The sequence below is a fragment of the Xyrauchen texanus genome, chromosome 36, assembly GCF_025860055.1.
Source record: "Xyrauchen texanus isolate HMW12.3.18 chromosome 36, RBS_HiC_50CHRs, whole genome shotgun sequence".
Taxonomy (NCBI): domain Eukaryota; kingdom Metazoa; phylum Chordata; class Actinopteri; order Cypriniformes; family Catostomidae; genus Xyrauchen; species Xyrauchen texanus.
This window is the reverse complement of record NC_068311.1, coordinates 13,817,380-13,843,308: the sequence shown is the minus strand read 5'-3', so window position 1 is coordinate 13,843,308 and position 25,929 is coordinate 13,817,380. Positions and strand designations below refer to the sequence as shown.

General features: G+C 37.4%; 3 protein-coding genes across 4 annotated transcripts; 1 reads left to right on the top strand and 2 right to left on the bottom strand.

Annotated features, from left to right (window-relative positions):
* Positions 1-9,989: 9,989 nt before the first annotated feature.
* On the bottom strand, positions 9,990-15,075 carry LOC127629861 (dehydrogenase/reductase SDR family member 13-like). Its single transcript, XM_052107139.1, has 5 exons — positions 14,829-15,075; positions 13,530-13,648; positions 13,312-13,435; positions 12,766-13,092; positions 9,990-11,167 (listed from the first exon to the last, which is right to left on the bottom strand). The coding sequence occupies exons 1-5, from the start codon at positions 14,968-14,970 to the stop codon at positions 10,908-10,910; spliced, it is 972 nt and encodes a 323-aa protein (XP_051963099.1). The 5' UTR covers positions 14,971-15,075; the 3' UTR covers positions 9,990-10,907.
* Positions 15,076-17,113: 2,038 nt separating this feature from the next.
* Positions 17,114-19,948, bottom strand: LOC127629989 (beta-crystallin A1). 2 transcript variants are annotated; one of them, XM_052107346.1, is made up of 6 exons: positions 19,859-19,948; positions 19,143-19,209; positions 18,902-19,020; positions 17,955-18,096; positions 17,718-17,860; positions 17,114-17,583 (listed from the first exon to the last, which is right to left on the bottom strand). In XM_052107346.1, the coding sequence occupies exons 2-6, from the start codon at positions 19,179-19,181 to the stop codon at positions 17,436-17,438; spliced, it is 591 nt and encodes a 196-aa protein (XP_051963306.1). In that variant the 5' UTR covers positions 19,182-19,209; positions 19,859-19,948; the 3' UTR covers positions 17,114-17,435. The 2 variants fall into 2 exon arrangements, with proteins under 2 accessions (XP_051963306.1, XP_051963305.1); XM_052107345.1 differs by having other exon boundaries at positions 19,850-19,944.
* A 1,473-nt stretch (positions 19,949-21,421) lies between these two features.
* crybb1l3 (crystallin, beta B1, like 3) lies at positions 21,422-25,916 on the top strand. The gene is given in 6 exon segments (XM_052107541.1): positions 21,422-21,523; positions 21,618-21,715; positions 21,858-21,968; positions 22,959-23,069; positions 24,062-24,204; positions 24,314-25,916. Coding segments are annotated over 3 exon segments (423 nt in total). The 5' UTR covers positions 21,422-21,523; positions 21,618-21,715; positions 21,858-21,968; the 3' UTR covers positions 24,483-25,916.
* The last annotated feature ends 13 nt before the right edge of the window (positions 25,917-25,929 follow it).

The window sequence follows — 25,929 nt, the reverse complement described above, 5'->3', positions numbered from 1 at the left end:
GCAACTACACATAGTACCCTAGCAACCGAGTAACAAATCACATATTTCTGCACCGGAAAATCATACAGACTTCTGGGTTGATTTAATTCAACCAGGATGGCAAGGAGACTTCATTAGTATCACTATGGAAACTTCCTAGCAACCAGATGGGGTTACCCTAGCAACCCGGTAACAAATCACATATCTCTGCACCAGAAAACAGTACAGACTTCCGGGTTGACTTATTTCACTCAGGATGGAAAGGAGCCATGTGTTGTATTACCTTGCTAACTGCATAGCAACCACATGGGCTTACCCTAGCAACCTAGTAACAAATCACATATTTCTGCACCAGAAAATCGTACAGACTTCTGGGTTGATTTATTTATGACCATAATTTTTGTTCTTTTCAAGCATGCTATTTGACGAGTTTTGCCACGGCAAGCACCACTCATATTTTCTTCAGGAAATGTACCTATCTAGTTGTGTATTGTGATTCATTTTTAATTAAGTAATCAGTAACTGTATCAACATTTTTGAAATGAAACAAATTTTGAATATTCCACTAAATAATCTTATTGTCATAGCAACGAACATCCATTTAAAAAAATAATAATAATAATGTAAAAAAAACTGTTTCATGGCCAGTAAGTTTTCTCTATTCACTCACCACTGGCCAGTGTGGTAAAAGGTTAATATTGCACCCTACATATTGTATATGTCTTTCTACACTCCATTTGTTAAAGTACAGTATGATCACAAAACTTCAGCTATCATACAAGGAAAAAGATCTAACACAACAAACTGATGAGAAACTCCAATATACGCATTTAAGTACACTAAACAGCTTAAATGTCTGCCATTGTGGGCAATCGATTAATTATATTAGCTGTCATTAGTGGTAACCAACTTGAAAAAACTTAGCAAGCATCACAAAAAGGCAGGTTTATGGTTTTAGGAATATGTTCATAGCAATACATCTTCAATTCGGTCTTCAGTATGAATTGGACAGCAACTGTGCAGAGAGTTTGAGAGTTATTGGCCACAAACAGGACACAGTGGGCAGTCTTGGGGCAAGATTTTGCCCTCCAGTGCCCCACTAACCTCAGACAAACGTATGTGCACAAACAACCCCTGACGCTCTCCCAAACCGGGAGTAATGCTGAGTGACAGCTACTATAGGGTACAGCCTTTTCATCGACAGGAACAGTTTGTTTCCATGATCGCTCCCTGATAGGCAATTGAATTTGTCAGTGACCCTAAACAATTGCTCCGATGAGATCCAGCAGGCCCTTCCTTCCCCTGGCCCCACTGCCCATCCTGATCAATAAGCCTGATCAATGGCCAGCAGCCGATATTGATGACTCTGTCCCATCTGCTGCCTGCTCCAGAGAAGCTTGCCAAGAGGGTAGCGAGCCTCCGTTCCCCTGCACTTGTTGATCACTGGCTTCCATTGTTGGAAGTTATGTCTAAATAAGTGTCTGGTCTTGCACCGCCACTGCATGCACAGTCAATCAACCCCCCCTCCCAAAAACCATAAAGAGTGCAAAAGAAGTGCATATGCATCAAAAAGAGATCAATATGAACCCTAATTCTAATCAGCACACACCACCTGATCGCCATTGTGCTTGAGATGCTGTAGTAAAAGAAGAAGGTTTCATTAGTCTGCATAAGAGCGACTCTCTGGTTCATCAGGTAGGGGTTTGGAGAATGGGGGAGTCCCAGCTGTGAAGGACCATCAGTTTCCATCAGCTGTGAGCTCCCGTGTGTTTGAAGAGTCTAGGGAAGTAGGGAACCATAATTAAAACCCTACCTGAACCGCACTCTTGATTCAGAACAGGGAGCACGTTCCCCATGTGGCACAGCAACGCAGCCCCCTCTACACTGCATGCCCCAAACCCTCAGTCACATGTGGCTAAGGATCTTCCATCATATTAGATAAATTGCTAGCTATTCTAAGTAGTCTACCCCGATTCACATTAGATCCATAAATAAAAGGCCCTTGTGGTCTCGCAGGCCTGCTAAGACACACTGACCCAGACTGTGAGACCACAGCAGCTGCAGCAATTAGAACACATTAACAGAAAATTAAAAAGAATGTGGAGAGGCATGTGAAGTATACACGACACAACTTGCTGCACGTCACTCCGAGAAGGAGATGTGGGTGTGGATTTTGTTTTCCATCCCATTGCCTCGCACATCTGTTTGTGTGTGATGCTTTGGCATGCTCCCGCCATTGTCAGAGCCAAGAGGAGTTAGTTCACCATGCTCCTTAATTAACAGATTTATCCCCCCTGAGAAAATGGCTCAAAGGCACCACAGTCAAAGCACCAATCCCCTTGCTTTACAGTTGTCATGATATTTGTCCATGGACTATCCTTTTAATTGAGTGACATGGCATATTTGTACTTTTAAAAATTTAAACCCATTTATTCCCATTTAAACCTCCTTGAATGCTTGAGTAGCACTCAAAAAACAACACCCTTTTCAAAACAAAAACAAATCTTTTAAACACTAGACCTGGAACGTAGAATGTGGAAAAATAAGTCATAAATATTTCTTATTCTTCACGCAGTGAATGGAGTGCTAATAGCGAAGCTGATGGGAATGTTTGATCCAGTCCAGCCTAAAAAAGGAGCCTGTTTTTCTTCAACTCACCCACAAGGAGTGCAATTAGTATCCAATCAATAATCATGCTTCCTCTGAATTTCTCCATCCATTTTCAGCAGATTTCAGACAAAGAGTGAGCCTTGAACTGTCAATAAGAGCTGCATGTTTACCTTCACACCAACATTAACGTTTACACCAAGCTCTCCAGACAAAGTTGCGTGTACAGAATTGGAATTCTTTAATTGTCTTTGAGTAACCGGCCAATTCGCACTTGACTTGGCATTTGAAAAGAAAATGTAACTGTTGTTCCATTTTGATGCATCAAAACGATTTTTGTGAAGCTGTTATTTTTTTCAGAGATATCTGAAACAAGTTACGTCAGCTGTGCTTTTTTAAATTATCTTAATGAATGAACCCACAACTAAAGGAAGCCATTCATTGGATTTATAAAGAACAGACTAAAGTTGTTATTCACTGTTAATCTTTCCTTCCAATGAGCAGTTCACTCCCTGTCTGTATCTGTCATCATATAAAGACTACTTTTATGCTTACCAGCCATGGTTAGAATTCTTCTTTTTGCTGTTGTTCCACAGAATAAAAAGAAGGTTATACAGGTATGGAACAACATGAAAGTGTAAATGATGACATCATTTCCATTTTTGGGTGAACTATTATTTCTTCAAGACCTCCTTATTAAAAGACCTACTGTTTCATAATACATCATCTATATTCTCAGGAGTATGACAGATGAGAGTAAATACTGCACATTAATACTCCAGCTATGTGTGTGTCAACAAAGTAAATTGTGATTAACAGCGATTCTGTACACCCATCTCCGCCTCCATACAAACAGATATGCACACAAACAGAGAAGGATTGATGCTGCATGCAGTTTTGTTCCCTCTTTTGAAAACGGCACGAGATATCAAATTCCTCCTTCGGGACAATCTTAATGTTTTTTGCAAATGTCCTGTACTCATTTGAAAATGAGTGATTGCCCAATAAATCCCTAAAATAAAGCAAAATATTGTGCTTTATTCCAAAGTAACTAATTGGCAATTAGTAAAACAATTGTGGAGCATTGTAGCATCCGCCTAATTGATAGCGTTTATAAAGCTCGCTTTCCCAGCAGCATGCTTTCACAGCTGTGCACAGCAAGCTACATTTCTTCATTAGATTACAAGCAAATTGCTAAAACAAGGAAATGGGCTCATTTACCTATATGGTGTAAATGAATATATGTTTATGAAGCTTTTCTGAAATTAGAAATAACTAGCTTTATTTAACTTTTTTAATGCAATCCCGTCTCCAGGTACAGACAAAGACCAACAGGGTAATTAAGACCAACACATCACTGGAAAAGTTTTAATACTACCTGACAGGTATTGACCCCACATCCCTGCATCTCTTAACTTTAATATAATACAGACTACAAGGTCAAACTAATTCTATAGCATTATAAATTGCAATAAAAAGCACAACATTTCTATACAGTGAGTACGCTTTCAAAATTAAACATGAATTTCCAGAAGGAAATGTAGAAAGTCTATATAATCAAAGGGGTAGTTCATCCAACAACAAAAAAAGATTCGGTCATCATTTACTCATCCTGATGTTGTTACACAAGTTGCATGACTTTTGTGACCGCAAGACTCTTCTGTGGAACACAAAAGGATTGTTAGGCAGAACGTTAGCCTCAGGCACAATTTACTTTCATTGCATCTTTTTTCTATTCAATGAAAGTGAATGGGGACATTTTGCCTTTATGTTTTGAGTTTCATGTAAGAAAAAAGTCAAGATATGAAGGTGAGTAAATTATGAGAGAATTTTTATTTTTGGGTGTACAATCCATTGCAGAAAAGAAGAATATTTAAGAATTAGCAATACAGTGCTGCCTTGTTTTTACACAATAGTATTGCATTAGAAAAATAAAAAAAAACATGCATGTAAAGCATACTAAGTCAACATTTGAAAAAATATATCATATCTAGAAGTAAATTATGACACATTTAAATAAAAAGAAATGACATGTGTCTCTAATTTGTGGCGTGGTCTCATTCCACACCCCGTTCTTTGTACAGCTTACAGTGCTCTCATGCACAAACACCTACTGTGTTCTTAAGGGTCTGGTTTCCATCTGCCACCTCCCACCACAAAACCTTAATTACAAATCCAGCAACACAATAGCAGAGAGAAAGACAGATGAGAGAGAGAGAGAGAGAGAGAGAGAGAGAGAGAGAGAGAGAGAGAGAGAGAGAGAGAGAGAGAGAGAGAGAGAGAGAGAGAGGACTAAGAGGAAGGTGTGAGCTGCTTTTCTGACAGTCTCAAGCATGCGCAGCATATTTGTAAACATTGCTAATCACAGATTAGCAGATGGGGGTGTTAATTGCACTTGTGGAAATAACATGACCCAGAGGATGCTTCTATTTACCGCCTTCAGATGGCATTTACGCACAGGGAGGGTGAGAAGGAAAAACAGGAAGGCTCTGCTTATGATACAAGCAGCCTGTATTTGACTGACTCTCCAAAATGTTGTCACCAACCCTCACAATCAAAACCTCCTCCTCCCATCTCGCACCTTACGTTTCACTCCAAAGTGAGACCAAGCATCACTTTGTCTCTCTCGCTCCCCTCAGACAGAGACTGGAGATCGCTGCTCCCCTGACCACCTGCTACCCATTGTACTGAAAACCAAACATACACTGTTTAATATGGCTGTACACTGAGCTATTGAAATAATCTCAGTGACAGCAGTCATTTAGAATAGTCATATAGAGCAGTGATAGAATACATTTCACTTATTTAATAATTAGTTAAGTACATTATGCATTCAAATTGTTGATAAGTTAATGATTGCTTATGAAGAGTCAAAGTAAACACTTGTGAAATCAAATGAAAGGTAAAGAGTTTTATTTCTGCTCCACCAAACAGTTTTAAAACAGTTTTCCCAAAAACGTGTTGCATCTGCAATATTACTACAATAATGCTTAATAAGCCGACAACATGTGTGTAAAACCCTAAACAGCATTCCTTTACTGGCTAAGGTCATAAATGGTTTAAGTAAAAAAAATATACACTCACCTAAAGGATTATTAGGAACACCTGTTCAATTTCTCATTAATGCAATTATCTAATCAACCAATCACATGGCAGTTGCTTCAATGCATTTAGGGGTGTGGTCCTGGTCAAGACAATCTCCTGAACTCCAAACTGAATGTCAGAATGGGAAAGAAAGGTGATTTAAGCAATTCTGAGCGTGGCATGGTTGTTGGTGCCAGACGGGGCGGTCTGAGTATTTCACAATCTGCTCAGTTACTGGGATTTTCACGCACAACCATTTCTAGGGTTTACAAAGAATGGTGTGAAAAGGGAAAAACATCCAGTATGCGGCAGTCCTGTGGGCGAAAATGCGTTGTTGATGCTAGAGGTCAGAGGAGAATGGGCGACTGATTCAAGCTGATAGAAGAGCAGCTTTGCCTGAAATAACCACTCGTTACAACCGAGGTATGCAGCAAAGCATTTGTGAAGCCACAACACGCACAACCTTGAGGCGGATGGGCTACAACAGCAGAAGACCCCACCGGGTACCACTCATCTCCACTACAAATAGGAAAAAGAGGCTACAATTTGCAAGAGCTCACCAAAATTGGACAGTTGAAGACTGGAAAAATGTTGCCTGGTCTGATGAGTCTCGATTTCTGTTGAGAGATTCAGATGGTAGAGTCAGAATTTGGCGTAAACAGAATGAGAACATGGATCCATCATGCCTTGTTACCACTGTGCAGGCTGGTGGTGGTGGTGTAATGGTGTGGGGGATGTTTTCTTGGCACACTTTAGGCCCCTTAGTGCCAATTGGGCATCGTTTAAATGCCACGGCCTACCGGAGCATTGTTTCTGACCATGTCCATCCCTTTATGGCCACCATGTACCCATCCTCTGATGGCTACTTCCAGCAGGATAATGCACCATGTCACAAAGCTCGAATCATTTCAAATTGGTTTCTTGAACATGACAATGAGTTCACTGTACTAAAATGGCCCCCACAGTCACCAGATCTCAATCCAATAGAGCATCTTTGGGATGTGGTGGAACGGGATCTTCGTGCCCTGGATGTGCATCCCACAAATCTCCATCAACTGCAAGATGCTATCCTATCAATATGGGCCAACATTTCTAAAGAATGCTTTCAACACCTTGTTGAATCAATGCCACGTAGAATTAAGGCAGTTCTGAAGGCGAAAGGGGGTTAAACACAGTATTAGTATGGTGTTCCTAATAATCCTTTAGCTGAGTATATATACTGTATATATCCACATGTAGATTTCTGCACAGTAGCCTGATTTACCGGCATTTTTACGACACATGGTGTTCACTTCATGTCAGAACTACCATAATTACAAGATTCTGATCTGTAAAAATCATTTAATTCTGCGTAGATCTCGTAATTACAAGTTGCTAATTCTAAATTTGATAAAATATCCAACTTGACAGTCGTGCTGTCATGTAAAATGCCAGTGGCCTTAAAGGAATAGTTCGATCAAAAACCCTTGTACCATCCCGGATGTGTATGACTTAATTCTGCTGATCACAAATGAAGATTTTTAGAAGAATATCTCAGCTCTTTTGGTCCATACAATGCAAGTGAATGGGAGCTCAAAATTTCAGATAAAGTCATCATAAAAGTAATCCATATGACTCCAGTGGTCAGAAGTAATATGATAGATGTGGGTGAGAAACATCAATATTAAGTACATTTTTACTACAAAATCTAAATTTTCCCTGCATTCCAAATGGGATGAATCACCCACTGAGGGGCACTTTAATGGGAGAACAATCATGATAGCCATGCAGTAAGATCGCTTCAAACAGATTGTCCAAAATAATTACTTAAAAAGTGAGTTTTGAATGACCCCGTATGAATTTCAGGGTCAATCTTTTGAGCCCCGCAACTTTTATCCCTCCAAAACGCTCAGCGTGGACGGTAAAGTCTTCGAAGAGAATAGGGTTTAGGAATGATAACTTGTGTATGGAAAGCACTCACAAACTTTCACATTCTTCTTGTGTTTTAGGTGATTTGCATTCTTCATCCATATGCCCCCTACTGGGCAGGGAGGAGAATTTCTAGCAAAAATTGACTCTTAAGATATAGATTTAACCATTGGAGTCTTGTGAATTACTTTTTTGCTGCCTTTATTTGTATTAGGAGTGTCAATATTTTGGCACCCATACACTTGCATTGTGAGGACCTACAGAGCCGAGATATTCTTATAAAAATCTTAATTTGTGTTCTGCAGAAGAAAGTAAAATGCATCTAGGCGGTGAGTGAATTCATTTTTGGGTGAACGATTCTTTTAACAGTTGAAGGTAGTGAACTAATATTTCTGTTTGATATGCCATGTTATTATGCCTCTGTTGCCTGGAGCACTATCGTTGTTCTTAAACATTATGCAAAAGCATAAAGAGGTGAAGTAATGTAGAGATGAATATTTTGCCATTATCAAAAACAAAGACATTTTGTCTTCATGAATGTTCCCATACAAACAAATAACTTACTAGATTTGAAGAAGTGAACATATCCCACTAGATTCTCCAGGTTGGCATCTCATAATTTCAGTAATTCCCATAGTACATGAATGCAGCATTATTCAAAGTGTTTTGTGTCAAAAGCAGAGAATCCGAAGATTTCAAATCTCATCAGCTAGACTGTCTTCACATTTCTTCCTTTAAACCCCCCAAAAAATATGCCCCAATCACTTGCATTGTAAGTGCATTAAAGTTGTCTTAGCACGTAAACATAAAAAAATTAAATGTACACTCCTCAGCTTTAATAAACAGTGGCTGGCACAGAAATCATCTGAGAGTTCCAGGTATGTCTGTAATGTTTTTACAAAGTCAACAAGGGGCATTTGGTTTTATTTTGACATCATGCAGTGAAATTAGTCCTTTGAACTAATTCAGAAGCAGTTGGTCACTGCACACTCACATACACACACACAGCTGCTTCCTCACATGCCCTAGCATGCCCCTCGCCAAGCCTAGCAGCAGCAGCAGTCTCTCGATCAATCAGTCTCCTCCCATGCAGTGATTGCTAATTGATGCACTAATCCAGTCGTTAAGTACTGTGCCAAAGAGCTCGGGAGTGCGTCCAAAGTAAACACCTGTCGTCACTCATCAATGTGTTTTGCTTCTACAAAACGAATCAAACCGGACGGTGTACTTACAGACTCACCGTGCATGAGAACCATGAGATGGAGGAGACTGAGAAACATCCTTCATGTAGAGATGGACCAAAGATCACAAACTTTATCATGAAACTTTACCAACCTACATGGGCCTTCTGCCTTTTCTGATTCAACACTATACATAGTGTCTCAATCCTCTAGTAAGAAATTATAGGAAACATGCCCATAGGAATGCACTTTTGAATATGATCTTAGTCAAAAGATAAGGGTACAACTGAATAAGTGCACAGCGATGGCAAAACAAAAGTAGAATGGAAGAACTGCACTGGATCAAGTCATTCGTTTCCCTCACCTTTGTAGCCTTAAAGGGATAGTTCACCCAAAACTGAAAATTATGTCATCATGCATTCATCCTCATGTTGTTTCAGATCCATATGACCAATGTTCCTTTATGGAACACAAAAGGAGATGTTAAACAGCAAGTGACCATTACTTTCATTGTACTGAAAAAATTATGAATTAAATGAAAGTGAATGGTGACTGAGACTAACATTCTGCCTAACATCTCCTGTTGTGTTCCACAAAAGGAAAGAAAGTCATACAGGTTTGGAACAACAACAAAAAACATTTTGGGGGGGGGGGGGTGAACTTTTCCTTGCACAGTATACACCAACTTTTAAGCCAGAGAATGAATATGATGTAAGGGTGATGTCTATACACATAATGTCAAAACATTACAATCAAATACCAAGTGAAGTAAAGGATCTTTCCGCAATGGGTTCTGTTGAAGATGCATAGATATGGGTAATAGTCTATAACAAGCCCTCGTTTTGCCTCTCCTGCCACACTGAATGGCTGTAGCCCCTGATGCACACTTTCATTCAGTAGAAAATCAAACTCTAATATTACATGAAATTACTTTTGCAATTCTCAGTGTAATCTAACCTACTTTATTCTAATGATTGTCATCTTGACAGAGGTCTCTGTAGACTTCTCAGGTTGTGTCGCCCAGCAGTTGAAAATAGTCAAGTATGGCACGCTACTGCCACCCAGTGAACCACAAAGACACTACATCCTAATGATAAGGCAAAGGAGTCTCCGATGATGACCTTATGCATTTTCTACTCGTACTTTGGCATGAATTTGAAGATTCATGACATATTTTTCAATTACAAATTTTATTTTCAAAACAAAAACAACAAAATGAGAGGAGCCAGTGATTTCCATTTAGGTCCAAAGAGACTGATGATATGAAAACATATTGTAAAAAATCCACAGCTTAAATTATATGTATAGTATCTTTATTTTTCATATTATATATATAACATTGTAAATTCATGATAAAAGTTTAATATAAGACCTTTATAAAAAAAGAGGAATTTACTTTCTTTTAACTAGATTTTTTTGCATTTCCTTTAACTAGAGGTTGACTGATGAAGCTTGTCAATGGCAGATGCTAAAATCTAGAGTACAGAATGGCAGATATCTTGCTTATATATTATACATAATTCAATTTAATGATGGTAAATAAAATGCTTAGATTTAATAAAAACTTCAATTAGATCAAATAACTAAAAATATCTGAAAATAGAAAACTATTAACAAGTATAACTGACACAAGAGAAAACTAGCACTTCTATTTATCAGAAAACCAAATAGGATTATTGGCAGATGCTGATAATCTAAAAATTATGAAATATTGGCCAATTTTTTGGTCTACTCTGGTCGATATATTGGTCTATCACCACTTTTAACGTTTCTACTCAGAGAGTAAATACAAATTGCAACTCTACTTCACCTCCAATATTTTGATGAAAACAAATAGAGGTGTAGAGTAATTTAGTATGCATTTAATTGTTAAAGTGCTTAATTATGCAAATTAACATAACAGATTAAAAACATATTAAAGGATCCTGTGGTTAATTGTTCTCCAAACAATGTTGTTACCTCAGCATGTTCATATAAGGCAACAGTATTTTTTAAGAGCCCCTTCAAATAGACTGTACCTGTAACACCACGAGTGAATTACCTGAAGAACACTAAAGAGAGTTCAGCAGCTAACACTCATAAGGCTGTTGTTGGTTTCTCCTTTCCTCAGTTACAGTTCGATTACTCCACAAACCTGCATGAGCTCCTTCACTGAAGTCCACACAACCTCTCACTCACTTCCCAAAGCTTCTTGGCCAGTGCATCATCCCGTCCCAGCTTACTAACACCCTGCAGAGCACAGCAGGAGAAGTACCGTCCACTCAGAGACTCAAGACCCTCTTGCAAAGCACAGTAAAGTGTGGTTTGTGCACCTCCCTCTGGACTCAGGAAAAACAGCTTAGACATGGGCACAGAAAGCAGCTTCGCCAACAAGCCCATGTTCCGTCCGATCTCAGTGGATATTACACCTGTATGGATGATAAAATGGAGAAAAGCTATTAGAAAAACACAACAAGGTTTAGTTCATGCATAAAGGAAAATACAAAATGTACTCACTTTCATGCTTTTCCAAACCACTATGACTTTCACTCTTCCATGGAACACAAAAGAGGACTTTTTGAATTATATCCTGGCTGCTATTTTCCATACAATGAAAGTAAATGAGGACTAGGGCAATCAAGCTTCAAAATGACCAAAAACAAAATAAAAGAATATTTGAGTGAGGAACAGACTCCTTTCAGCTGATGTTCTGAAATGGGCTACGAGTCATATAGAATACAAAAATGGCATGTTGTTGCCACTGACCAAAATGATATTGGCTCTTGCTTGTCCCATGACCAAGCGTTGTTGACATCAATAGTTCTATACTTTATTAATCTCCGCAGACCCGAGTGTAACTGCTGTGTTAATTTTCCATTTCCCTTCTATAGGATACTTCCTTGCTCCCTATTCATTGAATGATTTGACCTCCAGTGTGCTGTATGTCTGCACTGGTCTAAGAACAGTTTGAAATGCAGCTTCTTTTCATCCTAACTCCATATAAAGCTTATTTTTTCTCAATGTGATAATGCACATTTAATATATAGGATTTCTAATGAAAAACTAGCACTATTGTCCACTATTGGGCGGCTGTGGCTCAAGTGGTAGATCGGTTTGTCCAATAATCGCAGGGTTGGTGGTTCAATTCCCGGCCCACACGACTCCACATGCCGAAATGTCCTTGGGCAAGACACTGAACCCCAAGATGCTCTCAATGGCAGGCTAGCACCTTGCATGGCAGCTCTTCTTTCGTTGGTGTGTGAATGAATGTATGAATGGGTGAATGAGATGCAGTGTAAAGTGAATTGAATACTGCGAAGGTTAAAAAGGCTCTATATAAGTGCAGACCATTTACCACTTCACTATAGTGTTCATTTTGATTAACAGCGTGCAATTTTGCGATAAATTGCTCAAATTTAAAAAAAAAAAATGTCTCTAATCTTTTGACTCAAACAGGTTTCAATGTAAATACTTAATTAGGTTTCTTGCCAGATTAAGATTTGTTGGTGTTTCTCCCAAAGATAAATTCCCCTGTGATCAGTGCCATGATGTTTTGCCACATGACTCCAGACATCAAACTTTAACCCTTTACTGACCGCCCAGAGTCTTATGAACTGAGATCAGTCAGTTTAAATGAATTTAAATTATGCGTTACATATAGCAAAGCCAACACACAACATCCACGTAGAAGGACGCGGGGCTGCACGGGGTTAAGAGTCACAGCATAGCTGAAGATTTTCAGAGAATAACTACTTAAAATTTGGTCTGTTCCTCACATAAAGCTAACATGTAAGCCTATTCTTAGAACTTATCTATCGTAAAAATATGATAGATTGTGTTTCATTTTGGGGCTTGACAGCCCGTCACCTTTAAAATTCTTTATTTGGTAAAAAGTCGGGATATGTGTTCCACAGAAGAGAGAGAGTCATAGGGATTTGGAATAACATGAAGGTGAGTAAATGATGATAGAGCTATTACTTGAATATATACAAAAACACTTTCCTATACACTATAATGGATCACTGACCTGGATGCAGACAATAGCAGGTGACATTGGTCCCCTCCAAGCGGCTTGCAAGCTCTCGGGTAAAAAGCACATTACACAATTTGCTGTGACAGTAGGCTCTGAACGAGTGCCAGTATGATTGGCCCGTGACCAGATCCTTGTGCGTTTTGAGGAGGTTGAAATCTATAGACCCCAGCCGATGAAGCAAGGCAGACACGTTGACTACACGGCTGTTCTCTGCTTCCTTTAGACGATCCAACAGCAACAGGGTCAGCAAAAAGTGACCCAGGTAGTTCACGCCAAACGCCATGCCAAAGCCATCTTCTGTTCTGCCTGATCCAATTAGACCTAGGAATAAAACATACAATTTCCCATAAAATCATCTTGGTCCCATACAGTAAAATTCCTTAAAGGGTTTGAATAGTGACTGAGACTAGCAGGAAGATAAAAATCATTTGGATATAGAATATCACGAGAGTGAGTAAATGATGACAACATTTTCAATTTGGGGTGATCTATCTTCTTAATTATTACTGGTATTGTCTGATATTCAACAGATTTGGTTACCTGCATTATTGATGAGCAAGTCAAGCCTCGGCTCACTCTTCAGAAAAGTCTCAGCAAAATTGTGCACAGACTTCAAACTGGCCAAATCCAAATGCATGTACAACACCTCAGAGTTCCCGCTCTCCTGGGAGAAACAGGGCAGAGAAGATCTTTCTATTAGACTCTTTAGACTTCTATTAGAAGTCAATAAAGGAAGTGTGGTCAGTGCATGAGTTTACCCTTCTTATGTCATACACTGCAGCTTCAGCTCTCTGATGGTTTCGGCAGGCGAGGATCACTCTGGCCCCTCTCTTGGCCAGATCCATAGCTGTGGTTTTGCCAATGCCAGTATTACTCCCTACATACATATAACAGAGATCAGATTTAATGAAATAACATTTCTAACCCTGTATAAATAACCAAAACAACAAAAAAATGTCAAAACCATAAAACAACTGAAAATGCACAGTTGTCATTTTATTTGTATTCCTATAGTGCTTTTCACAATACACATAGTTTCAAAGCAGCTTTATAGAAAATGAAGCTTTAATGTATTCAATGTCTTAAAGTCCTCAATTAAGCAGTTTTATTAAAAGAATATAGGCCTAATTGAAAACCAGGCCCCCAGACAGCAAGCAGCCACTCATAAATGCTTTTTCAGCAGTCTTAAAGGAATACTTATGCTTTTTTTTTTTAGTTTAGTAATGAAATTAATACACAGGCAAAATACTGTTGATATTTTTCTACACAACTAATTTCAAGAATTCAACATAAGCTTTTTTTTTTATGTTAATAATTACCAAATTATTATAAAATGTATTACAGTTTTTATTCTGCTTTCTAAAGGCTGGTTGTAAAACATGGTTGTAAAACATATTTAATCAAGATTAAATGTTATTCTATTGACACCAGCTGAAACAAAATTAAATAATCTGCATATAGTTTTGTGATAAATTGTGATTGTTTACCTCATTAGTTGCAAAGTAAACATTCAATAATAGTTTCTACTTGTGTTGTATCTTCCTAGGGAGATTTTCCTTGCCACTCACTGTAACCTATAGCTTACTTGCTTGGGGTTGTAAAACAATATTCTTTGTAAACTGCTTTGAAACAATATTTATGTGTATTTTGGGGGAATTTTTTTATTTTTAAACCTCAGTTCCTATAATGCTATAAATAAACTGTGTACATAGTTAAACACACAGTAGGCTACCTTAAGGACAAAAATAATAAACAACAAATAATATAAATATAAAAAACAGTGGCATTATATAAACATACTCCTGAAAATGAATGAATATTTAGTAGTTATGCTCAGGACTGATGCTGGTTAAAAAATTATCTAATTGAACGTGGAAAATAATATTAATATATAATATAATTATGTCAGTTTTGTGACGCGGACATTTTTGTCCTTTGACCTTTGAGTAACTTTTTTTTTTATTGACTCACAAGGGTTAAATGGACAGTTTATGTGTAGTTGATATATTATTTCTATAGACGCAAACATATTAAAGTATTTTAAAATAGAATCAAACCTGTAACAATTGCTGTCTTCCCCTTTAACGTCACGTTGCTCTTAAATCGGGCTCCTTTGAACAAACAGTAATAAATCAGTAAGTATGCAGCGAGCCCAGCGGCCAGCACTGTCAACAGGAAAGACATCTCGCTTGAGAGCATCAAACAGGTGATGTTAGAAAGTTTACAAGAACACAAGTGAACTGTTACTTTCTCCCATATGACAACTTCTTTACGCTTTCGTAACGGCCTGCAACAACTTCCGGGTTTCCATTCTCTCTTACTGCTGCCAACCACTAGATGGCGCATTTACTCTTCTTTATGAGGTTTCCAAGCACTATTCACTTTTCTTAATTAAATTAACATAAACTAACATTCTGCCTAAAATCTCCTTTTGTATTTCACGAAAGAAAGAAAGACACATACAAACGTCTATGTTCTTTTTCTTTTCTTTTTTTTTTTGTACGTATATGTTCTAATAGTACACCACATAGATGCAGAAAAGAACATTTGTATTGTAGTTAACAACAGCTCTTAGCATTTTTTAATGATGTAAGTAATATGAACACATGGCAAATGTGTACTTCCTCTTGATTGTATTTTGATTGAACGAGGATGCTTTAAATATCGCAATCTTACTCCTACAAAAATACTATCATGGCAACCAATCGTTTCTGTCAAAATATCATAGTTGGTACCAGAGTTATTGCTTAAAAATAAAAAATAATAATAACTTTAATATTTACGAATTTAAATTTCATATAAAAATTCCATTCAATTTAATTGAGTTATCTCAGAGTGAATTTAGCATAGACGGACCACTTCTATTAAAATTAATGGGAGAAATAAAGCTCAACAGTCTGGTTCTGGAAGTTAAAATCCCATTAATTTATCCCATAGACAAATTCATTTTCGACGATAATTTATAAACCTTTAAAGACAGAGCTACCATGAGCTCTGAGGTTTTTCATTGATGGTATATGCTTACGTTGAAGCCATCCGTCTACGTTATTTCAAATTTTATTGTTTAAAATTTTTACAAAAATCATGTTAGATAGCGTAATTCGTGGTAAACAACTACATTACCCATGGTACATCAGAGATAGATCCACCAATCAGAGAACCGCTGCCAACAAAACCCACGAAATGTTCCTCGGAGCGACCACCCATGACGCACTATGAATGGCATAATAGACTCGGTCTCCCTTCATCCTTAAACTATCATTAATTAATTAGTTATACTGTATATTTGTACTACATGTAAAATGTTTCTTTATTTATTATCAACAGCCTAAAATCAATAGTTTTATATATTCCCATCGCTTTTTATAAACTGAAATAATTTGCGAAGCTTCATGGTATTGTAGTTCGTGCCTTCATGAAAGACGGTAAGTACACAGCCTTGTACCTTTGACTTTATGTCAGATATTATAAATAATGTTTTGCCTCAAAACAAAGTTTGTGATGTTGTGATTCACCTTGGAGCTGGTTGGTTTGGTTCATGCTTTACAACTCCTTTATAAAGGATTTTATATAAAGTCTATGGAAGAAATTAATGTGGAAAATATTCTTGAAACAAGATGGCTGAAAAAGTGGGTGGGCACTGCACTCTTTGGAATGCCCAACCATCAAATGATATAGAAAGGAAGTCCCTCTTTACAGGTAAAAGAGCCAATCAATTTTTAGATCCAGACATCGCCTGTCAATCAACTTGAGAATGCGAATGCGCATTAACTATACAAGTCAGGAAAATTGCGTTTTTTAACCGTAATCTGAGGTAAAGATTTCACTGCTGATTTTAAACATGTATTTTGATCATAATCTTGACCAACCATTTTGGAGATTTCTGTCTTTCCCCATTCAAGTAGATAGAAGCTGCTCTTGTAAGCCGCATGTTTACATGAGAGCGAGAGCATTCCAAATATGTCCGCCAGTGGACTGATTTGCTATAATGACTTTGGTAATCTTATACAAAATTAAATGAAAATAGAAATAAAATCTAAATTAAGTTTTATTAATTTCATTTTGTTAAAAAAAAAATGAGGTAGAACTGTGGTAGTTTGTAATAAAACATACTACTAAAAAACTAGACACCACTGTTATCAAAACAAAATAAAATGACAGAAAAATTCTGAAAGCTTCTTACACAGTTTGAAGAAGATCCCATGTTAATTTATTATAATTCTACAGTGATAAAAATAGCTGTGGAATAGATGGTAAATGTTTTTAGGTTCTCTGCATCTAAGTACTATTTTGTGACTACATTTTGGTCACAGCTTCAATATCAAGCAAACAATCACAGTGCTTATTTTTTATATATACTTGTGCCCTTTATTGATCTCTTTTGCACAGACTACATGACAGTGGTGAATTGCAAAGCTTGAGTCACATCACTGTGACCACCCACAGAATCAGTCTGCTTGAGTTCTTCTTCTCGCTCTTTCAATCGATGGCATGGAGAAAGAAGAAAGTGCTGTGAACATTTGCCGAATGCACCAGACGTTCTGTCTGTGCTCTGTCAGGTCTAGCTGGGCTTGATGGTGTCAGAGTAAAGAGGTGGAGGTGTGGAGGAGGTGGAGGAAGAGGAGGAGCTGGGGTAGGGAGGAAGGGAGGTGGGCAGGCTGCTCTCACTGCTGAACTCGGCGGAGGGACTGCACCTGGAATGTCTGAGCATGGGATCCCCACTCCCTGTAGTGTTTGTACTCGCCACCATGGTGGTCACACTCCAGGATGTACTGGTAACCACGGTAGCCAGGGTACTGGTAACAAACCCAGCTAAAGGCAGTAAGAGAACACATTACAAATGCAAATTGAAATTCCCAAATGAATATTTCCAGTATTCCCCAACTCGCATATAAGTACTGAATTGTAATATCTATGGTGTAAAGAGACAAAAGTATGGTACTCACGCCCCACTTTGCACCTGCATTGACCCAATCTCATTTGTGGGCCAGCCCATGGCCTGGAGAGAGGGGTAGTCATCAGTTATCTCCCACTGGTGTCCGATGAAGTTCTCCCGCTCAAAAACAATCATCTTGGACTCCTTATGGTTCTGCACAGATCATAACATTTGGAGAGAGAATATTAATTTAAATAGACTGTTGCACAGTAACCACACTGTGGTAAGTCAACAGTTTTAGACTTACAGCAGAGCAGATTGGGCGGAAGGACGTTAGCCTCTCGATGTGGTAGGCATTGCTGCCACTCCAAGACTCCCAGCGAGGGTAGTCTCCTCTCTCCAAGATGAACTGCTGCCCACAGAAGCTGGAGTGTTCAAAGCCCAACCAGCTATTCAAATGGACACATACTTTCAAGAGTTAGAGAGCTAAAAGGGACTGGTAATCCTGTCATAATTTACTCTCATGTTGTTCTAAACTTGTATGGCTTTGTTTAATGGAACTCAAAAGGAGATGTTAGGGATGAATGTTAGGGACTGATAGTCTCAGTCACCATTCACTTCCATTGCATTATTTTAAATACAGTGAAAGTGAATGGTGTCTGAGGCTAACATTTTGCATAAGATCTCCTTTAGTGTTCTACATAAGAACGTTATATGGGTTTGGGATGAGATGAGGGTTAGTAAAGGTTTGACAGAACTTTTATTTTTGGGTGATTTGTCCCTTTAAAGACCCATTGAAATCACTTGACAAGTGCCATTTCAGTCCAGTGTTTACGTATTTCCAATTGAAAATGGAAGTTTGGGTTGGACATATCAAACTTTTTTTTTTTTTTCAAAAAGCCAATAGGCTTTAGTTTACATCAAAGACATGAACCATGTTTTGCTATTTGCTAGTTGGTTGCAGGTGGTATTAGGGAGAGGGACTCATTCTAGAGAGCGTTTGATCTGACAAAAATCAGTGTCGTGCAAGTTGAATCATTGCTATTTTTAGTCAGTTTTCCAGGAAAAGAGAGAAGCATATATGTTATTTTAGGATATTTTAGGAACTTTTAGGAGTCCACTACCATATACCTACCAAGCTAATTGACATGGATTACAAGCCACAAAACTCCCATTTTCATTTCATGGGGGGTTTTAAGACTATGCGAGGTATAGGAATCTGTGCATGTCTTTGTGTGTATTTGTGTAACTTACGCGCCACACTCCACCTTCACTGAGCGGACATTGTCCATGCCACATTCCATGATGTTCTGACAGGCTGAGGTGAACTCCATGCGCTTGCCTTGGAAGTTCTCCTGGTCGTAGACTGTGAGCTACATATGTTCAGAGAAACAACTGTTGGCTTTGACATACTTGAAAGCATTCTTATTAATGTGAGATTTCAACACTTTGTATTGATGTTGGCATTATACCTAGCCATCAAGTATTTACTTGCCTTCCATGGCCCCATTGGCATGGGATTTGTCAGAGCCATCCTTAAAGATATCTCAATTCTGATAGACCTGAAGAACGCAAATATGCAATTGAAGAATATTTCTATATATGTAATGGCAACTGTACAAACAGCCTGCAGCCGAGGAACAAGTTAGTTACCAAAGGTGCTGACAAATGTAATTGAAATGTCATTGTTGCTCCAATAAATTAATCAAATAAAATAATAAATCACACTGATTCTCTCGCTGATTTAGAGTACATAATCCAAACATTACAGAGTAAAGCCAAACAGCAAAACATCTACTTAGATGACGAGAAAAAACAGATTTATGGCTTATGTACACAGGATCTAAAAGCTTTACATATTGCAAATATGAAAACATACAAATTGTATAGATTATAACAGCAGCTGCATAAAATATCAGATTTAGCCCAGAAGCATTAGTACAATTTTACAGACCTCTTATTAAATGTATTGAAGAGAACTGATGCCAAAGCATTCTAATGTAAAGTATTTTGATGTGTGGTTTGTTGTTTTATATTTAGTTTCTTGAAATGTCAATGCCTGCACATGTGATTGATATGTTTGTTTTGTTCTCAATTATATTTGTGTGATTAAGTGCCTCTCCCCCAGAGTTTTACAGATCAGCAAAGCACACTAAATGGAAAATGACTAAGCAAATGAAAGGACTAACATGGAGGGCTTACCTGACCTACCCAAAAAATAGCTGTAAGAGTTCAGGGGCTCCACACAACGGTCTCCAGACCTCCGACTAAGGGCTCTATTTATATGTAGCATGGCAGAATGGGAAGATTGGCCACAGGGCAGGCAGGAGTCAGCACTTTGCCCCAGGTCTCATTGTTTTGGACTGAGCCTTTGGCTTTACCTAGCTCACAATGCCATCTGCCATAGCCAGGAAGGCATCGTGCCTACTGGCAACTGCTAGCGGAGTGGATGCCAGGCACATTGATTCCATGCATGCTTTTATTCCATAAGCCTTCGTACAGCACTACTGCAATCCTTAGCTCCACATTTATTCTTTCAAATGTTTAAAAAAAAAATGTTGCAACTACTAAAACAGCTTGAATGTACCCCTAAATACACAAGGAACTACAGCTCTTAAGAAATCCACTCTGACAAACATCTTTCATTAAAAACCCATGGCTGCCTTAGACATGTCTGCTTTCACCGCAGTGGCAGGCACAAAGTGTTTAAACTATCCATTTCCACCTGCCTTTACATACTCGCACACATGCTGTCTCTCATATATGTATACACACACAGCACTTTACAAGCACATCCATTCAACATCCATGTCCTGCCCACTTTGAGATTATGCAAAGCAGGCTGGTTGGGGCCCAGTGTTGCTATAGAATGAGAATGACTGAGTGAAATGAAAATGTGACTTGTCATTCAAGTAAATAATAAAACATATTTTAAGCTTTTATACCCACAGGTATAAATTGAGCTCAGATAAGTAATAACATGACTGTGTCATGACTGTAAATCTTAAATTAATTGCTGTAAGTGATTGTTTGTTTTCGACTTTATTCTTTTTCCACTGTTGCACTTACAGTTAGGCTAAGTAGGGTAACAGGGTGCACGCTGTTTAATGTTATATACTCCTATCATTTTGCTTCTGAAGATATGGAATGAACCACAATATTACTTTGCTGTGACGTTTATGTGATTATTGGAGCTTCAAAGGTCTGGTCACCATTCACTTGCATTGAAAGGACCACCAGAGAAGACAATTTTCTAAAAATCGTTGTTTTTGTTCTGCAGAAGAAAGAATGCCATCTGGGACAGCATGAGGGTGAGTAAATGATGAGAGACTTTTAATTTTGGGGTGAACTATCGTTTTAAACTAAAGTGGGTGGCTTTTTTTATTATTTTTTTTTTATTTATAGTTAGTATACAACAACAAGTCTCCCTATTTCTGTCAATGGAGAGGTCTGTTGCCAGTCTACTGAGGTCAGCATATTACTAGCTCTGCTACAGAGTGTGAATGAGTATGAGAGGGAGAGAGTTGAAGAGAGTAGAGTTCCAAAAAATATTTGCTGATGGAGGTAGACATCAGACATCCATCCAAAGCTTGCAACAAAGCAATGAGCAACATCAGCAGGGTCACATAGATAATCCAAACGGCTATCACTTTTATCCAATAGCCTGGCCTTGTTCTGGCCTAGAAGTACAGCTAGGGATATATATATATATATATATATATATATATATATATATATATATATATATATATATATATATATATATATATATCTGGATATATGGATATCTCATCCAAAGACCGAACCCTAGTACTCCTCTGCCTCTAGCTGCCTCTGCCAGCACTCCTCTTACATTGTTTTGACTGCAATGTTTTGGTGAGCTCTTCTTGGGGAAGGGATTTCTAGGTTGGCTAGCAATCAAATTAAAGATGAAAGAATTGAAAATAATTTCTTGAATTTTTTTCTCCAGCTCTCTGTTTGGTAACAGCTGCAGTCATGTCACATACTGCTGTACAGGGAAGCATGGGGAGTCGCTATGCCACGGGAATGAGTTCCCACAGAGTACCGGTAGGTGAAATATATTTCATTAGGTGCATAAACAAATTCTCATTACTCTATTAAGGAAATGTTCAAGCATATATGAAACAGACTGGTAAAGTTCAAGATGCACTTGTTTGATTAGATGTTGTCATGTAAATCCTTTGATCAGATCTGTTTGAGTACGAGAATGGAAGGGAATGATGGAGCTGAGTGTAGAGTGTTGATACGTCTGTTAGAAGAGTCTGAAACATGTGGGCTCCATTAGAGTGGAGTGTGGGCTGTAAGTATAGAATGATCTAACAAATTACATTATTTATTAATAATTATAACTGTAGCATAAGAAAAAAAAATTATGATGTAATTGAAATGTAAAATGGGTAACACTTACAGTAAGGTTCTATTTGTTAAAACTGAAGTATATACATTTTTCAGTGTTAAAATACTTTTTCTATCCTAGCTTAATATGCAGAGACAACTATAAGTAAGCCATTCATATGTTAATCTTCTCAAAAAACACTGTCTCTGGCACTATAAAATTCCTGTGTTTGTTTTGAGCAACCTGCTAGACCTGCCCTAACAACATTACTCAACCAATGGCAGGAGTTGGGGGCAGGACTATCTGACGGTTTGAACACTTGCAGACGAGGGGCCTATTCAGAAAACTGTTTTGAAAACATTGTTTATTTTTGCAATTCCATTCTGTGGCACTAGTATTGCAGAAATTACCTACTTCAGCTTTAACATTAGTTACCAACATTAGTTACAGTATTAATTAATCTTGGTTCATTATAATTTCAACATAGTAATACATTTTCAAAGGTTATCTGTGTTAACATTTGTAAATGCACTATAAAATGAGCTAACAATTAACAACTGTATTTTTATTAACTAACATTAACAAAGATTAATAAAAGCTGTAAAAAATATATATTGTTTATTGTTAGTTTGTGATACCTAATGCATTAACTAATGTTAACGAATGGAACCTTATTGTAAAGTGTTACCATAAACTGTAGATGTGAGTTTACATCTGAATAAGTAGTTAATTAAAAATCATAAATGTCCTAAGTGTAACTGAAGTAGCTTTATTGGGGACTATTAACTGTTGTCGTGCCAACTGTGATCAAATGTGTACTTTAAAGCTACTGTAGCTGTGTTAATCATAATATCTGAGTTTTAATTATACAATTTCTTCTGTCTGTTGTTTAACAATAAAGTACAGTAAATGAAAAAATAAACAGCCCATTGTGTATTATGAACTACCTTGCAGATGGGTAGTGGTGAGATTTTCAATCTGGAGAGGGGCGAATACCCTCGCTGGGACACTTGGTCCAACAGCTATCATTGTGATCGTCTCATGTCTATCCAGACAGTTTGAATGGTGAGTTAACATTTATCACTAACCATCAGTGTTGGGGAGTAATGGATTACATGTAACAGGATTACGTATTTAAAATACAAAATATAAGTAACTGTAGTCCACTACAGTTACAGTTTAAATAATTGGTAATTAGAATACAGTTACATTCAAAAAGTATTTTGATTACTGAAGAGATTACTTTGCATTTTATTGTCATTTGTTTCATTTAATATTTAGATGTAAAACATTTATACATATAAATGATGTGATCCAAAGTGCATTTGAACAGCGGTGAAACACTTTCTTATAGTGTTACATTCATACGAGCAGACAGAGAAGTAAGTTTGAAGTAAGTTTGGAGCAGAAGAAATAGAAATAAACCTTGTGTAAATTGTCAGCTTTAAGCTAAGCTAAAATGATATTTCTATCCATTTTACATGCACGTTAGCAGACACGATCATATTTTTTTATCAAGAAAATTCATGTTGGAACATAATTTCTTTTTTTCTAGTAAGACTTTTGATATTAGGGAAAAACTCTTATTCTGGATGATAATTTTTGTATTGTTTTCCTGTAAAAATATCTAAAAATCCTTAAAACAAGATCAATTTGATTTATTTTGTTTTAGAAACAACACTGCATAAGATATTTAGGTTTTTCAGAGAAAGTATTTTTAACATGTTTTTCAAAACTTGTTTTTTGCCTTATTAAAATGTTAACTCACGAATCAAATTGGCAGCGTTTTTACAGTCAAAACAAGTGAAAAAATCTACCAGTGCTGAAGTAATCCAAAGTATTTAGAATATGTTACTGACCTTGAGTAATCTAACGGAATACGTTACAAATGACATTTTACAGCATGTATTCTGTAATCTGTAGTGGAATACATTTCAAAATTAACCCTCCCAACCCTGCTAACCAAGAACAGTTAATTCAATGACTTTGATTATTGCTTTTAAGGAGGACCATGGAAACTATGAAAGACAACAATTCTGTGTGCTTTCTCCTTGTAGGACCCAAAGGACCATAAGATCTGTCTGTATGAGTATGTGAACTTTGATGGCCGTAAGATGGAGATTTGCGATGAGGACATTCCAAGTTTGTGGTGTTATGGCTTCCAGGACAGATTCGCCAGCATCCAAGTGAATGGTGGAACGTAAGCGATTTAGCATCCCTTGTATTATTGCCAAAGTGTCCAAGTGAAGATGATTATACAGCTATTGAATGATATCTCAAGACTTAATGTATGTTACTTCCATATCCAGGTGGGCTGGATACCAGTACCCTGTATATCGTGGATACCAGTACCTGTTTAAGTATGGACCCTATAAGCACTGGAATGAATGGGTGGCCAATCACCCCCAGATCCAATCTGTACGTAGAGTAAGGGACATGCAGACGCACCACAGAGGTTGCTTGGAGATAACAGCATAGGCAATGACACACGGTATGGACATATGGACACAGCAGGGTCCTGCAGTGAAAGCTCGATGGAATGTACAATCATCTCTCACCACAAGAGGTTCATCAGCTGAGATAATCAGAACAGACAATGACTATTGTGGTGATAAACTCCACTAGCATAATAATATGTGTGCACATTCACACCACTGGTTGCAGAATCTTTTCAGTTTCTTGAGTGCCTTTAAGAGCAAAAACATTCTATGTCCAACCCCTAAAAATTATTAAATTAAAAAAAATTACAATATGTGCAGCTTTGATGCTCATTAAAGGGATAGTTCACCCCAAAATGACAAATTATCTCACTCTCATGCCATCCCAGATGTGTATGACTTTCTTTCTTCTGCTGAACATGAACAAATATTTTAAGAAAAATATTTCAGCTCTATGGATCCATACAATGCAGGTGAATGGTTGCCAGAACTTTGAAGATCTAAAAGTAATTCATAAAACTCCAGTGGTTAAATCTATGTCTTCAGAAGTGATATGATCCATGTGAGTGAAAAACAGACCAATATTTAAGTAATTTTTACTATCAATCTCCACATTCACTTACACTTCTTCTTATTTTGTTTTTGGTGATTTGAATTATTTGTTCATATCACCAACTACTAGGCAGGGAGGGGAATTTATAGTAAAAAAAAGGACTTAAATATTAATCTGTTTCTCACCCACACTTATCATATTGCATCTGAAAATATGTATGTGATCACTGAGTCTTATGGATTACTTTTATGCTGCCTTTATGTGATTTTTGGAGCTTCAAAGTTCTGGCCATTCACTTGCATTGTATAGACCTACAGAGCTGAGATATTTTTCTAAAATCTTTCTTTGTGTTCAGCAGATGATAGAAAGACATACACATCTGGGATGCATGAGGGTGAGTAAATGATTAAGTCAATTTTCATTTTTGGGTGAACTATCCCTTTATGCCTGTTAAGCATTAAATGATTTCATTTATACAGCCCTTCTTTTACTGACACGCTTACATGTTTCTTAGCACTGATTAAACATGCATGGACTTAGACTTTATTCGATTATATTAGAAGAATATAATATAGAATATAGAATATATCTATCACATAAACAGCTGCAGAATACCTGCACATACAGTTCTCTGAATCAATTTCTCTCATCAGGAATATTCACTTAGCCAAAAGGAGGTGCAAAGGAAATCACAAGCTTTCACCATCCAGTGGAATTATGCAAAATGATATCAGCATGGCAGGTTTGATCGAGAGAGGAGAACACTTAAACTTTCTCGGGGATGCTGGCATCAACAAAGAAATTTGCTGCAAATAAAATAAAAGGTTGTAGAAGCTAAATGTCATTTTTGTTGCTCTTCTTCCATCTTGTTAGAGGTTATATTTGATAAACTTTCACATTTACATCTGAAAACCACATGTGGTGCCTGTTTAAT